This window comes from Pyrus communis, chromosome 10 (assembly GCF_963583255.1).
Source record: "Pyrus communis chromosome 10, drPyrComm1.1, whole genome shotgun sequence".
NCBI classification, from domain to species: Eukaryota; Viridiplantae; Streptophyta; class Magnoliopsida; order Rosales; family Rosaceae; genus Pyrus; species Pyrus communis.
The window spans coordinates 12,090,976-12,104,286 of NC_084812.1; the positions used below are offsets into that span (position 1 = coordinate 12,090,976).

The 13,311-nt window shown below is 37.8% G+C and overlaps 2 protein-coding genes across 2 annotated transcripts; both read left to right on the forward strand.

Moving 5' to 3' along the window:
• Window positions 1–446: 446 nt before the first annotated feature.
• Window positions 447–1,791, forward strand: LOC137747857 (cyclin-D5-1-like). The gene is made up of 5 exons (XM_068487998.1): window positions 447–713; window positions 795–881; window positions 985–1,279; window positions 1,362–1,495; window positions 1,582–1,791. Exons 1-5 carry the CDS (start codon window positions 447–449, stop codon window positions 1,789–1,791), a joined length of 993 nt encoding a protein of 330 aa, XP_068344099.1.
• Window positions 1,792–7,159: 5,368 nt separating this feature from the next.
• Window positions 7,160–13,006, forward strand: LOC137747859 (uncharacterized). The gene is made up of 5 exons (XM_068487999.1): window positions 7,160–8,310; window positions 8,395–8,859; window positions 8,956–10,024; window positions 10,652–10,909; window positions 11,600–13,006. The coding sequence occupies exons 1-5, from the start codon at window positions 7,222–7,224 to the stop codon at window positions 12,559–12,561; spliced, it is 3,843 nt and encodes a 1,280-aa protein (XP_068344100.1). The 5' UTR covers window positions 7,160–7,221; the 3' UTR covers window positions 12,562–13,006.
• The last annotated feature ends 305 nt before the right edge of the window (window positions 13,007–13,311 follow it).

Genomic DNA, 13,311 nt, shown 5'->3' on the forward strand with positions numbered 1-13,311 from the left:
GATGAGTTTTATTGCCTTGCAAGGGATACAAACCTAAAAAAATTTGATCTCCAAATACGATTCTATTTAAGTTTGCATAATCACATTCCTAATTAATAATTCTATTAACAACTGATTTTGACTTTTTACCAAAATCTCCAAACATTTGGAAAGGATGAGCGAAATCTTAGGATTAGTATCATTATATAAAACAGTATAGTCTAGTAGTACTCTACGCACACTATACTTTCTTACCACTAATTTAACTTCCCCTCCCTCTCCCTATATCACATCCGGTTATTTTGGCGGCACCATAACCGCCACTTTTCCTTCACTCCTCGCATTCCTCTCTCTCTCACTCTCTCTCAATTTTTTTTTTTGCACAATATAAACACTGTGGATTTAGCATTTCTTTTAAATAAATCCGTTGATTGTTCATCATAGACATTCGAAGAGATTGAGGAGGTATGAGGGACTTTGCAGAAACTTCATTCTCTCTCTCCACCCTCCTCTACCAAGAAGATGAAAATTGTCTGAACCAATTGGAAGACGAATCTAAAACTTCTGAAGAATCAAACCCATGTTTTCTTTTTGATAACGACGATGAATATGTCGAAAACTTGATTCAGAAAGAAGCTCATTGCTTTGGATCCAAAGGGTTCAAGGATTGCTCGGCCTCTGGCACGAGCTGGTTGAAAACAACTCGATTGGATGCCATTGATTGGATTTTCAATGCATGTCACTCTCCCTAAAGCTCTTAAATTTCCCAGATTGTTGTTTCTTGTTCAGTCCCTGAAAGTTTGTGGATTTTGCAGACAGGGGCAGTTTTTGGGTTCCAGTTGCAAACAGCTTACTTATCAGTGACTTACTTTGATGGGTTTCTTTCAAAACGATCCATTGATGTAAGTAAACCAACACTTTCAATGTTTTGCAAATTGGGTTTCTGTACTTTTGTTGTTTTGCTAAAATATTTGGATTTTTTATGGTTTTTTTTTAAATATATAGGATAAGAAATTGTGGGCTATTAGATTGTTATCAGTGGCATGTTTATCCTTGGCTGCTAAGATGGAAGAATGCAAAATACCAGCTTTATCAGATTATTCGGTTTCGGATTACGATTTTGAAAGCAAAGTGATTCAAAGAATGGAGCTTTTGGTGCTGAATACATTGGAATGGAAGTTGGGTGCAATCACTCCTTTTGATTATCTGCACTACTTCATCAAAAAGTTTTGTGCTGATCAATTAAGACCAAAAGAACTAGCTTCTAATGCTATCGGACTAATTGTGGCAATGGCAAAAGGTAATATGATCCCGTACTCCCAATCTAATTAAATTTACATAATTCGTTTCATTTCCTAATCGATCTGATTTCTATAACGCAGAAAATGATTTGATGGATACTCGGCCGTCAATTATTGCAGCTGCTGCAGTTTTAGCAGCATCAGATGGTCAATTAAGCAGAAAGATTATGGAGCTTAAGATGAATGTGAACTCATTCTTGCAGTCCCAAGATTATGTGAGCCAACTAATGCACTACTAATTACACATTGTTCTTTTATTGACTTAAGTTAATTAATCTTAATCAAATTTCCATTGGAACAGGAATACATATATTCCTGCTATGATTTTATGCAGGAAATGGTGGAAAGAAAAGATAAGACACCAGCTCCCAAGTTTTCAAACTCCCCTCTATCAATTCATTCAAACTCAATGGAAGTGCTTGAAACTTCACCAGTTGGCACTAAGAGAAGGCTTACATTCAGTGACTCTTCTGGTCAAAGTTACCCAACCAAGAAAATTCACCAGCCATAGTTACTCTTGAGGTTTTTTGAATATTTGTGGTTTTTTGATTGAATTATAGAGAGAAAAAAAGAATTTCTAGGAGATGGGGGGTTTAAATTATAGGTATAATGAGTGTCATATTTAATTTCTACCAATTTATGGTATATTTGATTTGGGATTTTGTTGATTGGGGTTCCAACTTCCAATACCAAACAAAAGATTTCAGCTGGTGACAACCAGGAGAAAAGTGAAAAAAGTAAATTAATAGAGTAACGAGTAAGAAGTAATTGACTGAAGTTTGTGGATGGTAATTTTCAGTAGTAGTATTTGCTTTCGTAGTGCCACTGTTGCTCACCAACATTTTTTTTGCTTTTGTATCCGTGGTCCGTGGCTACGACATTTTGGGGTAAATTGTTGTATTTTCGTTCGTTAATGTTATATATTTATTTGTGTTTCATGATCGAGAACATTAAGAAGGGAGAGGGGGGTCTTGGGGTGCTTGGGATGCTTCCCACCTGTCTTTCAAAAGGCTGAAAGCCATCAGGAATGAAGAATTGTTTTTGTTTGATTTGATATATGTGTGTTGCATTTGGGCCATTGCCAAAATGTACATGCGTGTGTGTGTATTAGGGTTGCACTCTCGCCTGTAAATGATCGAAAGTCAAACTCTTGCCGTTAATTTGAGAATAAGTGCGTGTTTTACCATCGTTAGGTAGAACGCATGATCTATTGTGGCAGATTTGCACCGTGCAGTCTTCTGTGTTTGTTTATTGAGCTTTCTATATAGGGGTTTATTATGTTTGCTTCTAGTACTCAGTTGGCACACTCCTTGTAATCTTGGTGCATTCATGTTTCTATTATTAATGAATTATCGCTATCGCTTTGGTTAAAAAAAAGGTACCGCGCCCTATACGGCAAAAGAAAATGGATAAAGGGTAAGGGTAGGGGTCTGATTTACTTGCAAGCATTTGAGAGAAGTTGTGGGACCCAAATGAACCATCTTCGTGAACAGCGAGAACCAAAATTTTGGGGATGGGCGGTGGAATTTGGGGGGCATGAGATTCACAGCAAAAGTGGTGTCGGAAGGCTCTCACCCGTCCATATGCCTTCTTAGGGTTCATAGGCCAGTCTGGCATAGTACACCATTGTATTTTAGCCTCAAACAGAAGATTACACTTCCTGCTTCAGAAATCTGTTTTCATGTTACATTTGTGTAAAATTAAATTCAAAAGATAAATATTAAAAATGGAAATGATTTTCACACTCACTTTTTTCCCTTGCTCTGTCCTGACCATCTATGGCCACCGGATTGAGAGAATCAAAAGAGGATAAATGGACGGAAATAAACGGGAGTGTGCAGAAGGAGAAAAGACGTGTATGATTTAGGGCTGAGAGTTTGTGATGCAAAATTTGGGGCAGACCGATCTTCTGGTCAAGAGGTATGAGTGGGGAGAAAACCAACCTCATCAATGAAAGTACATATAAATTTTGGTAGCTTTTAAAATGTATGCTGCAGAAATTGCTGCTGTGGTTTTGGGTTGTAAGTTTTTATTTGCAATTTTAGCAACTTTTTTTAATCCTCTAGGTTGAAGACAGTTCAGCAGATTCACCCTAAAAAAGCCTTGTATTTAATCTTGTGCAGAATTGGGGGTCAAATGCATTTGGTCACAATGTCCACCTAAAATCTGAACACTTATTTTCTTGGATTTTTATTAGCCCAAGGAGTATATAGCCGCTAAACCAGAGTAACATTTTGTGATTTTTAATAATTTAATTAGAAAAGTCAAAACCAATAAATATAGGGAAGAGATAGATAACCGTGGGTTGTTATTGGTTGTCTCATTTAAATTTTTTTTTTAATTAATTAGAAATTTTTAGGGTCTCAAAAGTCAAAACCAATAAATGTAGGGAAAAGAAACTTGGTTTCATTATGTTATTATTTTTTTTTTTTACCATACGAAGATGGTTATTGTGATTAAGTAATAAGGTAAGAGAAGTGCTAAAAGGATTTTCTTAAAAGTAGAATTCTACATGAATTCTCTGCTACCTTATATTTTTTGGTACAATATTTTGTAATGTTGGTACGAAAATTAATGTTAAACTATTTGGTGATATAGAGCTTACAAAGTGTCTTCATTTAAAAGAGTATGTAATTTGCAACCCATGTTTGCTCAGAATGGTAGTCTAGGATGCTCAAAGGTGAATATGGACCGCGATTTTCATATACATCAAACAGATAGATGTTGGTGGTTTATGGCATGAAATAACATTTCACTTCTTTTAAGAAGAAGACAACCTAAAGGGGAATGAAAGAAAATTGAAAAACAGAAAAATGTTGGACGTTACCCTCTTGAGAGCATGGTAGTTAGAGAGAAACTAAATCGACTTTCACCTGCAAGTGATTCTTTATTATAATGATAGAAAAGTGTTGATCTCTTATGTGATAGTATGAGGTTAAATTTCGTTGATGACTAATTTAACATTTAATTTGAAGAAATCTATCGTTTGACAAAAAATAATAATAATCTACTTTCACCTAACTAGGAGCCTTAGGACTAGCATGGCATTCCATTGTCACAAAATTACGATGATTCCATAACGCATAAATGATTTCCAGTCACTTATATTATGCATGCGTGAACTAGTGTTATTAACAAAATTCCAAACTATCTTAAGTTTTGGCGCTTTTAAAAATCAAATGAACCCAGTCGATAGTGACAACAAACAAGAACCATTTTTTTTTTTGGGTAAATTACATAAAATTATCTCAATTATTTGTCGAAACACAATCGTATATTTCATGTTTTAAAAATTATAATGTCATATCTCATTTTACAAATTTGTTGCAATATTAGACATCCGTTAATTTTTCTGTTAAATACTGACGTGACTCAAGTTGGAATTCACTTCCTAACTGGATTAATTTTTTTATTAAATATTAAAAAAAATCATTTAAATATTTTTTTTAAAGTGTGTGTCTACCCATACAACCCCATCACGCTCACCCTTCTTCCCCAGTTCGCCTGACGACATCGACCTCACCTAATCCCCGAGCACCCTGACCTCACCACCTGCCTCTACCACACCCACCTCGACCTCGTCCTCTTCTCCCTCACCTGGTCCCGCTCCTTCCTCGAAGAAAACCCACCTTAGGATTCCAATTGAATTTTCAAAAGGAAGCAGCTTTTGGTACCAAAAGTAGAATTAGACAAAGAAAGGAAGTAAAGCCAAAAGCCGCTGTTGAAAAAAGTCGGTGGCTCAGTGAAGCATTCAAACAATTTTCCAGGTTAAAATCTAAAAAAAAAGAAAAAAAAAAGAAACCTAATTTTCACAAAACGTCAACAAAGAGAATTATTCTTGGAAAAAAGCAGAAAATTAAACGACCCCAAGAAATAGTGAAAATTAAAGGAAAAAAGGGTCAAACCCTAAAAACCCAGATCTCCAAAATTCCAAAGGAACCAACTTTTTGCAAAATAAAAGAAATTCCCAAATGCACAAATGTTGGAAATTTCTATCAAGAATCAAAGCCTTTCACCGTACCATAGTTAATTGCCATACCGAATGCTTGAGCTCTCTTATCTCTTCACTCTCTCTCTTTCTCTCTCTAACTTTAGTCAATCTACAAACTTCCACACCAATAATCAGGTAGGCTGGATTTTTAGCTGTGTTGAATTCAAATTGAATGTTGGGGTAGAGCTTCTTGGAGCCATGCTTATTCCAGAAGAGAAAGGGCTTGCCGTGGAGGTGGAAGGAGGGGGAGGAGAGCAGGTAAGGGAGGGGGGTCGAAGGAGTGGCGGAGGAGGTTGAAGTCGAGGGAGCGGCTGAGTAAGGAGCCCGGAGATGGGCGAGATAGTTGGATGGACTGGGGAAGAAGGGTGGGGGTGATGGGTCTGTATGGGTGGGTTCCACATTTTTTTAATAAAAATATTTAAATGATTTTAGCTAATTTTTTATTTAAATATTTAATTAATTTTTTAATCCAGTTAGACTAAGAAATGAATCTGCTTCAAGTCACGTCAGCATTTAACAGAAAAATTAACAAAAAAACTAACGGAGGTTTGACATTGCAACAAGTTCGTAAGATGATGTATGCCATTGTAATTTAAAAAACATGAGGTATAAGATTATGGTTAGACACATAATTAAGATAGTTTTATGTAATTTACCTTTTTTTTTTCCTCCTTGTACATATGTATCTATATTTTTTGTTCATCGAGTTTAATAAATGAAAAGAAAACAATATATATGATTAAACAATGATGTGTACGAAAAGAAAAGGTGTGTTTACCATTTTTAAAATTAAAAAAGTATACACAGTCCAACATACCGAACCGAATACGACGATTCAAGTCTGAACTGGGATCAAGAAAAGAAATGACTTCTTCAAAAGCTTAAAAGTTCATCCACCACTTTTGAGTACTCATTTAAAGATTTAAAGGAAATCTTTGTATCGCTAAATGAATATTGTCTCTAATGACAAAGTCCTTATAGTAGAATCTAAATTTGATGTTTTTATAATTTTATGTGATAATTTGATTAGGTGCGATATTTTTTTTTGTGTTAATTTTTTTTAATTAATCTGGACCCGGGTGAAACGATAAAAAAAATGTCGATTAGAAATGCAAGGCCGACGCTCAAACGGTTGAAAAGAAAAGAAAAGAAAAAAAAAATGGATGACAAAGCCCATGTGATTGGGACCCACACTTGCAGCTGGCGTCAGCAACTGTCAGCGAGTTCAACTCAACCGGCGTGTCAGCATCAAGTGGGAATCGTGCTGCATGTCAACACTCATTTTGGTGGGCTACCTTTTCAGTTCCTATACAGTCCTTATATGTGGGTATATACACTAAGTATCCGGTGAGTTCATATATTTTAAGAACTCACTTTCCAATTTATTAGAAATTTATTTTATCCCTATATTTATTTTATACGGTGATTGTCCTTATTGAAGGACTCTATGTTCTGAATAAGATCAATATCAAACAAAGAGCTTGCTCCTGCACATCAAGGAACAAAAGTAACGGTTGACATTTAAATAGTTCTCATTTAATTAAATCTCAACCGTTCACTTAGAAAATAAAATCTCAACGGTTAGGAAAACAAATGTGCGGGAAAGAATTTCCGATCAAACAAAGACATTTTCTTTAAATGGTGAGCCCGGTTATTTGCATTCGAAAATGTTGAGCCCGGTTCGTCTTCTTCCCAATCGGCGCCAAAAACTTATTTGAAAATTGAAAACATTTAAAGTGGCACACACCGTTGCTTCGCATAAATAACAGACCAGTCATTGCTCTTTGATCATACTATACATTCTGTCTGATTTGTCTGTCAAATTGTTTACTATCACAGACGGTAGCCCCTCTCCCTTAGTTCCTCCAGAAATCGAAACGCGTAGGCATTTATAACTTCTGCAACAACAAGAATCCACTTCGAATTTCATCACCGGAAAAACTAATCTCCATGGATAAGCGGCTCCGCTCATCCCTTCAGTCCTCCGCCGACGAATTCCTGAGCTCCGCCGCAAAGCAAACCCTAAAATCCTCAAAGCCCTCTCTCAAAACCCTAATCCACGGCATCAAGCCTTCCTCCTACCTCTCCTCCTCTCTCCCTCTCGCTCTGTCCCACTCCATTTCCCAAGCTATACAATCCTTCCGGAACCTTCTGGAGCCCAACCAAAACCCTAACCCTAAACCTAACTCCCCGCGCTCTCCTCCCACCAAGCGGCCCCGGAGGTCTTCTAGGCGCTCCAAGACTCGACCAGAACCTGATTCAGACGACCCAGACGCTAACCCGGAGCGAGAGAGGAAACGCCTTCTTTCGGAACTTCAAGTTTTAGCATTTATCGCACAATTGTGCATTTCGCATCCCCAGAACGCATTCTCGCCGTTGGATTTGTTGACCGGAGTTCAGTCGCTGCACGACAGTCTGATTATTTTGGAGTCGGACTCGGTGCTGGTTTCGGAGATCGCGGGTTTGTGCGAGCAATGGTGGAAGGAGGAGCTGCCGAGTCGAGAATCACTGATTTCTCAGTCGCTCCCTTTCTTGCTCTCGAGATCTTTGACTCTGCAAAAGAAGGCAGATGTTCACAGAGTCTACGCGCTCCGGGAGGCCTTTACTTGCTTTGATTTCGAAGACGAGAGCATTGAGGACTTGAAGCTCTTGTTAATTCGGTGTGTGATTTCGCCACTGTATCTGAAAGCAGAGGAGGGGAAGAAGTTCCTTGCATTTCTATTTGGGTTGAGTTTGCAGCTGTTGAAGGAAGTTTTGGCAATGATTCGATCTCAGGTTCCGTTTGGTCGAAAGTCAATGCTGGAGGCCTATGGGGACGTCCTGTTTCGGGCTTGGAAAGTGGCGGATGGCGACTCGAGAAGTGAGATCGAGAATGGGTTTTTGCAGGGTTTGATTGAGGGTGCAATACATGCCAGTTCTGGAGCTCTTGCTGCTTCGATTAGAAGGGTTTTGGGAGGGTTTATAAACCAGAGGACCACTGCTGGTGTTGAGAAGCTTCTTTTCCAGCTGTCTGAACCTGTGATATTTCGCTCGCTGCAGGTAAATTTTTGTTAATAAGTTTGTTAATACAATTGTCAAATTCTGTGTTTATGTTGTATCTGAATGACTGGTTTGTGATCACAGGTTGCGAATTCTAATGTTCGTCAAAATGCGCTGCATTTGCTGCTGGACTTGTTTCCTCTTGAAGATCCTGATTCCACAAAAGAAGTGAAAGATTCCTTGCTTGATAAGCAGTTCTTTTTATTGGAGAGATTACTCACCGATGATTGTCCAGACGTGAGAGTGGTTGCGGTGGAAGGGTCTTGTCGAGTGCTTCATCTATTTTGGGAAATCATCCCTTTGAGTACAATCACAAAGCTAATTACCAAAATTTTTGACGATATGTCACACGATGTATGTCATGAGGTTAGACTTTCCACACTGAATGGCATAATCTATTTGTTTGGAAATCCACAATGCCATCAAATTCTCAACGTTCTTCTGCCCAGATTGGGTCATTTGATGCTGCACAATGTCCTATCAGTAAGAGCTGCAATGGCAGATCTCCTCCTTGTTATAAGGGATATTCCAAATTTCCAGTTCCATAAGGTAAATGTTGCTCTTATAATTATGATAAGCTCTTGTTATTTCTGATGCCTTTTTTGATGGTAGTTGGTTTGTGTGCTTCATTTCATCTTTCACTAGGTGGTGAAATTAGATGTATTATTGTCGGACCTAGCAAATGATCAACCTCAAGTTGCTCAGAAAATTACAAAACTGCTTTTGCCATCATACTTTCCTTCAAAAGTGTCTGTTGAAGCAGCATGTAATCGTTGTGCTACGCTCATTAAAAGGTCTCCAATGGCTGGAGCCAGGTTTTGTGAATTTGCTGTGTCCCAAGGGGCATCTCTCAAGTCTCTGATGGAACTTGTTCGAGTATTGATTACTTTGGTCTTGCTGCCTAGTAATCTAGATGAAGATCAAATTGAAGGTCTACTTCTTGCTGCTGCCAACCTTTGCAATACCCTAGCAAGCGAGTCAGTTTTCAAGAATGCTCTTAAAGAGTTCTTCGATGGTGAAAAGTTGAAGTGCTTGTTTGCTGCTGCTTCTACTCGGTCTGCTCAGTCTTCTGTATTCAACATTGTCTCAACTGTCTCTCCAGATGATCTAGCTGGACTTCTTGACGAATGCATGAACCTGGTCACTAATTGTAGTGGTTTATCCAAAGATGCCGAGAGGCAAGCTGAAGTGAGGTCTGCTCACAAATTGTTGCTGTCTTGTGATGGGGTTGATGGTATTCTTGAAGCTCTAACAGCATTCCTGCAGAAAGCTGCCTATCGTTGCCATGTTAAATTTGGCAATGAATTACCAAATCTGAGTGTTTTCTCTGCAAAAAGAAAGAAATCAAAGTCCTATAGCAAAATTTCAGCTCGATGGAGAAATGTTGGCGGGAAAAAACCAACCAATTTTGAGAACGATTATTCAGTGGCAGTAGGAATGGCCTGGCAAATTAGAGATTTACTTGCATCTGACAACACTCGGAAATCTATATTGGGGTCTCAAGTTCTAGAGTCGTTATTTCAATCCTTAAATGTCATTTCGGAGGTCAGCATTGTGCAGTGCATGCATTGTGAATATATGGACACATCTCCTGTCTTGGCATATACAGCTCTTGCTCTGCATATGTCTCTTCAAAATGCCAGTTCGACTACAAAAGATTGCGGTACAAAAAGTAAAGATAGGACTGATTCCACAAGATCTAGTTCTGAGGCAAGTCATATAACTTTTTTTCGCATTCATTCTTATTTGAAGTTTTTAAGCTGATTTATTGTCTTAATAGGTTTTTATCTTACATATTCTTTAGCTCCATAACCATGCTTTGACTTTTTTAGTAGATATTGTTTAGCTCCATAACCATGATTTAACTTTTTAGTAGATCAATTTCTAAATCACTAAATGAAATTACGTAATGGAAAATAATTATTTTTATGTCCTTTTGTTTTCTGTGTAATTCAAGTTGTTTTTACCTTAAAAAACTCTCAAAACATGGTAAGCTTTGGAACAAAAAGAAATTGGCAGAATGCACATGCCGACATGACTCGTAAAATCTGGTTCAACATTCAGGAAATTACGTGGAGTTCACATTGGTTCTGTACCAGTTACATTGCATGCAAGATACTATTTGACGCATGGAATTCTGATCTTCCTTTCCTTTTAGTTATGTTTCATGAAAAGAGTTCATTTATTAACCAGTAATTATTTTTGTTTTCATTGACCGTTAACCAACTCTGATATATTAAGTTCATTGTTAATCAGAAGCCTTGTTTTGATTTGGACAGATTCTTCTGTACCGTGTACTCTTCACACAACATGTGTCCTCAAAATTGTTGAACTTTGCGAGGACTTGACACTGGTGTAATTCATCTGCCACAATATCACTGTTTAAAGTCTTGCTTTTCTTTTCTTTTTCAGCAGACTGAGTTGGAACATACATTGGATCACCTGGTTAACTGTGCAGAGAAGCTATTTCGGGCAGATGATGCTGGAGGGTCTGGAAAAATTTCTCCACGACCTAAGCATTCTAGCAAGAAGTCTTCCAACCGTCGTGAGAAAAGACAGAGAGAATCGCATACTGATGCCTCAAGTCCAAGTGATAGTGGTAAGTACTTATGGTTTATGGACCGCACACAAAGGCATATATCACATATATTGAATAGATAACTAACAGTAACGATTGAGTAGGAAGCATAACTATTTCATTAAAAAAGATTTTGTTTCCTTTTACCCTTTGGGATTGTCAGAAAACAATAATAATGGGGATGAAAAAGATGTAAATTATAATCTTCAGCCGTACCCATTATAACTATAATTCACCGCATCACACATGTACTGTTAATTATATGTACTTCTGCCCCTTTCATGAGGGTCAAACCGGGTAACAGGGCCTACATTCTGACAGAACATTAAGGGCTGGTTTGGTATTGATGTGCTTTGAAAAAAAGCTGCTTCTGTTGTGCTGTGAAAATAAGCAGCTGTGAAATAAAGCAGCAAAGTGTTTGGTAAACTTTTTTGTAAAAGTGCTTTTGAAAAAAAAATAAATAAATAAAAAGCAGTATTATAGTGTTTGATAAACTTTTATGTAAAACAGATGTGAAAAAAAGTCGGTTTTTCAAAGCTGGGTTTTGCAGCTTCTTGTTTTTGGCTTTTTTATCACCCAAAACTGTGAAAAAAAGCTGAAGCTGAATGTTTACCAAACACAAAAACAGCTCCCAGCTTTCTGTGATACCAGCTTTTTTCAGAATCACCTCAGTACCAAACCAGGCCTAACATTTATGATATATGCATGCAGGATGCTATACAGAACCAAAGAAGTTATCAAACAAGGTGAAGATGCTTACTGCAGTCTTAAGGTTTGTGGTTGATGCCGCTACAATAGGTTCTGTTCCTCAAATTCAGGAAAGGTGCTTAAAGTTCACATCAGGTTACATAAGATGTGTCGTATCTAAGTTGGAGCAACTATCTCGTGAGCCTTTTCAATTTGAGGAGGAGGATTTGAAGGATATGGTTCTCTGTTTGAAGAGCTCCTTCACATATGCAGCCAAGTTACTGAATCTAGCTCTTAAAGATGTTACTGAAGCTTCACCAGCACTCACTGAAGCTTCTGATCTTGCCAACGATCTGCTTGATTTAATCATCTCGATTGAGTTGTACTTGGGTTCTAACTACGTTGCTCATTTGGTGACAGGGGTAAAGTCTTGGCTTCCTGACTTGATTCTAGCATTAGGATCTGGGCACATTGTAGAACAGATTAAGGGAGAAGTGATGGAAATAACTACAGCTGACCGCATCAGACTCCGCTTTCCATCATGGCTTCTGATTTTAGCTAAAACTGAGCTCTCTGAAATAAGTGAAGCTAGGCCAGAAGATGGAGATTCCAAACCAGATGAGTTTCCTGCTTTTAAGAATCTTCTTAACATGATTGTTACATTGTTGAAAGGAAATATCAGCATAAGGAACGTGTTTGGGGTAATTTTCTTGATTAGCGCGGTCATTGGGATGCAAAAGAAGAACTTCGGGTTGGTTTTGGGACTCGTACGCTTTGCATGCCTGAAGGTATTCAGGGAAGACGAGAGAGAGTGGGGCAATATGATGTTGGCTTCTCTTCAAGAGCTTTACCCTCAGATTGAGAGAGAAATAGAAGAAGACATTGAAGAAGACAGAAGGGAAAATCTGCGAAATGCTAAGGAATTGCTTGAACCAATTTGGATGTATCATATGTATGAAACTGGGAAGGTTTCTATGGAGGACTAATTCGAGAACATGAGCACACTCGGATTGCATTGCCTCTGGTGTTTCAACAAAATGAAGGGCTGTTTGTCGTTGACTAGCTCTTCGGGTACTTGACAGTTCCATTAAGGAATGAGAAGAGTCCCAGGGGTAATCTGGTTTTGTTCTGTTTCATGTTCACTTGGTGAAAACAAGACGGCACTCTGCAATTGCTCCATGCCAAAGAAAAACAATATATAGTTCATGTCCATTCAAGCAAAGGCTAAAAAATAAACATATAAACTCCGGTCATGTAATCCTGCACCCTTTCTCTTTTAGTAGCAAGTTAGAAACTAAGAAAGTTGTATATGTACCATGAAAGCGTTGAACAGTAACAACTTGCTGTGAACAGTAACTGTCCAAGTGCATTTGCACTCCCAAACTGAACAACTCAGGCAATTCATATTAAAATATTAATATTGTTGTAAAATCAGTGTGGTATATGTGGTGTGGAATATAAAGTAAATGAGACACAATATTTATAAGGTTCGGCAAGTGTGCCTATGTTTTCGGGGCAGTTCTCTTATTATGTGAAATAATAAGAGTACAAAGATAACTTACTATTTTCTCTCCTCTCTAGCTTAACTCATTGGTATTTTCTTATGTATCTCTTTTCTTTCTCTTCTTCCTCTCCTTTCTCTTATTTTCTTTCCTACTTCCTTTCCTTCGTATGTCTATATCTCTTCTTTCTTCATTTGTTTCTTTCCAAGACTTGCCACCTCAACCATTAATGAT